Consider the following 4,155-nt stretch of genomic DNA (forward strand, 5'->3'; position numbering starts at 1 on the left):
AGAGTGCTTTGTTCATTAAATTGTTGACTAAGGTATTTGAAAGTAACCAAAAAAGGAATCAAAACACAGGATATATAATTAAATTAACACTTCAAAACTGACCATGAAACTTTTCTAAATTGTTACTACAATTGCTAGTACAGCACTATAGTCAAAAGTTCATCTTATAAAATACCTTGAGGTAATAGGAGAATTGTCAATTAGATTAACTGGAAAGCATATGCGTTTACCAAGTCAAAGCTTTAACGACACCCGCATATGCTCCTTTCCTTGAAGTAGCTTCTACAGAAAAGAAAAAAAATACTTGAGATTTCTTCACTTTTAATGCAGATTTTTTTTTTTTTTTTGTTTTTGAAAAAGAATGCTCTTTCCTGAAATCTAGAATCCATACGGAAGGTGTTCTTAAAAGGTAATTATATGAAATAGTAGTGTGACACTTTCTAAAACGTAATATATGTGAATCAATAAGGTGATCTGAAAAGGTTGTTAGAAAGTATTCTTGGAAAGTTTTTCAAAAAATTAGTAAGATACACAGAGTTTAATCTCTCACCGACCGGTTTCTTTTCTAGGGCTTCACAATCTATTTGAACTGTAGAGCATACTTGCGGAACTTTAATGTTTACACGACTTGTAAAATCAAGAACTATCTTAGTCACTTCTATTCCGTATAACCTCCTGGAAAAGTGACATTAAATACTAATAAGTCGCATTCATCTCTAATAACGACATTCACAAAGCTACGTAATAATCATTATAAATACATCAGCAATACCTACTACATTTCTTATAGTTGACCTCAAATTAATCTATCAGCCCATCTACGGGAGAATAAGAGAATTGTTCCTACATACTACCCAGATTAAGAGAAAAGTAAAAGGCTCTGCATGGAAGAATCTTCAAAATAAGATGAACCAGTCAGCTTCTTAGCTGTTAAGATCTGATTAACGCGTTACCTGGAAATCTCAGCAGCCGATATCGGCCCGTAGATTTCCACACTACACATTGCCATAATGTAACTATAAATTGAGTGACTCTCTAAGCTCTATGAATCATCCATAGTTGGGAAAAAAAAAATACCCTTTTCCCTCTTCATTTCTCTTCCTCTGAAATTTTTGGAAGGCATCAATTTCTTCAAGATTCTTGAAACAAGTAATGGCTGCGAACAAATTTTTTGGTGCAATTTCTGCACTATCTCTACTTCTTCTTCTTTCTAGCTTTGGTTGTGAAGCACAACTATCACCTACATTTTATGACACTACCTGCCCTAATGCTCTCACTACAATCCGTACCACTATCCGGTCAGCAATATCGCGTGAACGGAGGATGGCTGCATCGTTGATTCGACTCCATTTCCATGATTGCTTCGTTCAGGTTAATTCATAATTACAAATCTTTTATTGTTTTGCATGGGTTATTTCCAAATTGAAGTATAAGTAGATGTAATCCTTATAGTTAATGATTACTAGCATTGGTTGTTATGTGCTTAATCAAATGTGGTTCTATCGCTCTTTTACAGGGTTGTGATGGATCAGTATTGCTTGATGAGACCCCTACAATTCAAAGTGAGAAGACATCATTGGCAAATGGACAATCTGCTAGAGGTTTCAATGTTATAGAGGATGCTAAAACCGCAGTCGAGAAAATATGCCCCGGAGTTGTTTCTTGTGCAGATATTCTTGCAGTTGCTGCAAGAGATTCATCAGCTGCTGTAAGTAAAAATTTTAAGTAGTTAACCATTTTTTGAAGCCTTAAAACACAGATGGAAACAAAAATAACATGCATAACAATGGATTATTCATTTTAATCTTTAGCAATATGTAGAGATTTCTATGCATTATGAATAATTATTTATTCTCAAAGATTTTACATGGACATGCACAAATTAGGGCAGGAAAATTCATGACATTGAAACTAAATCTATAATGGTTTTGCTGTTAAAGCTACTGAGGGGTTGTTCTCCAGCGTTGCAGATTTTGCAAAAGCAAACTAATATGAAATAGTAAAATCTACTTTTGGGTAAATTGCAAATTATAGCTTTTTGCGTCTCGAAAAATCTCAAATTTAGGCCAACCAAAAAAAAAAGGAAATGAGAAAAAAAAGAAGAAGAAAACCCTATTTTTTCAAAATCAGAATGAAAGATCATGTAAAATGATTAAACCAGAACACCCTACAATTTTTCTTTAACCTGAAAAAAACATCATTTGCAGGACCTTTGATAGTAGAAAGTAGGACAAGATAAATGAGACGAATCATTGGGCAAATTTTTTTTTTTCCTATTAGAATGTGAAAACATAAGTACTAGATTGTGGTTCATCATTTCCTTCACCTCTTAATACTTGCAATTGCCATAATATCAGGTGGGTGGCCCATCGTGGACCGTAAAGCTTGGAAGAAGAGATTCTACCACTGCCAGTCGTTCCCTAGCAGACAGTGATCTTCCTGCTCCCTTTCACCAGCTTAGTACACTTATTTCCCTATTTTCAAACAAGGGTTTTACTCCGAGGGAAATGGTTGCCCTATCAGGTAATAACTGTGTTTCTTTTCATTTTCACTTTTGGAACCATATGCAAAACCTAATTCTAGTTAATTTTGGTTGGGGGAACGGATTAGGTTAAAAGACTAAAAGCCATTATTAATCTCACCATTTTTGACACGAAAATTCAGGTGTCAGAGATCAAGCATATTTTTATCTTTTCACGTAATTCAAAAAAATCATAAAAAGATGATATATGAAACTAAAAGTAGAGTTTATGATTTACAGCCCTTCAGAAAAAGCAATCCATAATATTTTAGAATACAAACGTGAACACTGGTTTATATTTTCCATATTTTATTTTCATATTGAATTTGTATAGTTTTGATCCTGATAATGAATATGGAATCGAAATTGAAATGCAGGAGCCCACACGGTAGGCCAGGCACAATGCCGTACATTCCGTGGAAGGATATACAGCAACGGTGCTGATATTGATGCCGGTTTTGCTAGCACCCGTCAGCGCCAGTGCCCATCAACCGGTGGAGACAGCAATTTGGCACCACTTGATTTGGTGACACCAAATCAATTCGACAACAACTACTACAAGAATCTTGTGCAGAAGAAAGGCCTTTTGATATCAGACCAAACCCTTTTCAATGGATCGTCAACTGATACATTTGTTACCGAATATAGCCAAAATCCTCGAACTTTCTCGTCCGATTTTGGTGCAGCAATGGTTAAAATGGGCGATTTAAGCCCCCTTACAGGTCAAGATGGGATCATTAGACGTGTTTGCAGTGCTATAAACTAGAGAGACAACATCATTTTGGCGAAGATTGATCCGATTCAGTTTTGTTTTTAGTATCACAAAATTTGTTGAGTTTCTATATGGTGCAATTGTATATGAAGTCTGATTGAAGTTTCTTTTGTACTCATGAGTTTGTTTTTGTATTCTTTCAAGTTGTAAGTGTTGAAAATTTTGAATAAAAGCAAAAAATGCAATTATTTTAGTGATTTTTCATTTTTCATTTACTTTATTCTATTAATTATTTGAAGTCAATGTTATCAAAGGGAAAAGAAAGAAAAAAATAGAAAAAACTTGTGACAACTTTGAAATTGTCACTCAGCTGTTAATGGTCTAGCAAAGAAAGATGAAAACACTTGTGCTTGTATTGGAGGAACACAGTAATCTGCATGAATATAGATATTCACTTTTAAGTGTTTGACAACAATAAATAATGCTATCACATAAGGTATACATTTAAGGTTAAAATTCTTTTGCGCCCTTCCATCTCTTTCTGTTGGGAGTTACCGGGTTGCAAATGCCACAACAGGCAGCGAAAAGCATCCCCAATTTGTTGAACATATAAGGAGCTTAAGTAAGACAAAAATCTAGCAACTAACGGAAGATAAATCAACCTACAAACACAAAAGAAACAACCAAAAGAATACACAATAGATTACAACTTTCAACAAGTACACAATTGAGATATGGTGGTAAACATTCAACAAAGTCACCAAATCCCAAATAAAGAACTAAGGTTGCGAAAAACTTTACCAAAAAACAGCAGCATTCCAAAATTTATAACTAAAGATTGAACCATTGAAATCCAATCTCCACCATTCAAAACATAGAACTGGATGTTCTCTGCATTCAATCAAAATTTCAGGCTGCTAAG

At 34.4% G+C, this 4,155-nt stretch overlaps 1 protein-coding gene across 1 annotated transcript; it reads left to right on the forward strand.

The window, feature by feature from the left end:
- The first annotated feature begins 1,152 nt into the window (after positions 1–1,152).
- On the forward strand, positions 1,153–3,320 carry LOC113752156 (lignin-forming anionic peroxidase-like). The gene is made up of 4 exons (XM_027296288.1): positions 1,153–1,371; positions 1,517–1,708; positions 2,358–2,523; positions 2,899–3,320. The coding sequence occupies exons 1-4, from the start codon at positions 1,153–1,155 to the stop codon at positions 3,285–3,287; spliced, it is 966 nt and encodes a 321-aa protein (XP_027152089.1). The 3' UTR covers positions 3,288–3,320.
- The last annotated feature ends 835 nt before the right edge of the window (positions 3,321–4,155 follow it).

The sequence above is a fragment of the Coffea eugenioides genome, chromosome 11, assembly GCF_003713205.1.
Source record: "Coffea eugenioides isolate CCC68of chromosome 11, Ceug_1.0, whole genome shotgun sequence".
Classification (NCBI taxonomy): Eukaryota; Viridiplantae; Streptophyta; class Magnoliopsida; order Gentianales; family Rubiaceae; genus Coffea; species Coffea eugenioides.

What these genes read in the sequence shown, in the direction of transcription:
- LOC113752156 (XM_027296288.1), top strand. Translation starts at nt 1,153, where the DNA reads ATGGCTGCGAACAAATTTTTTGGTGCAATTTCTGCACTATCTCTACTT. An exon ending in TCCATGATTGCTTCGTTCAG is followed by an intron (nt 1,372 to 1,516) that starts GTTAATTCATAA and finishes GCTCTTTTACAG; the next exon opens with GGTTGTGATGGATCAGTATT. An exon ending in CAAGAGATTCATCAGCTGCT is followed by an intron (nt 1,709 to 2,357) that starts GTAAGTAAAAAT and finishes CCATAATATCAG; the next exon opens with GTGGGTGGCCCATCGTGGAC.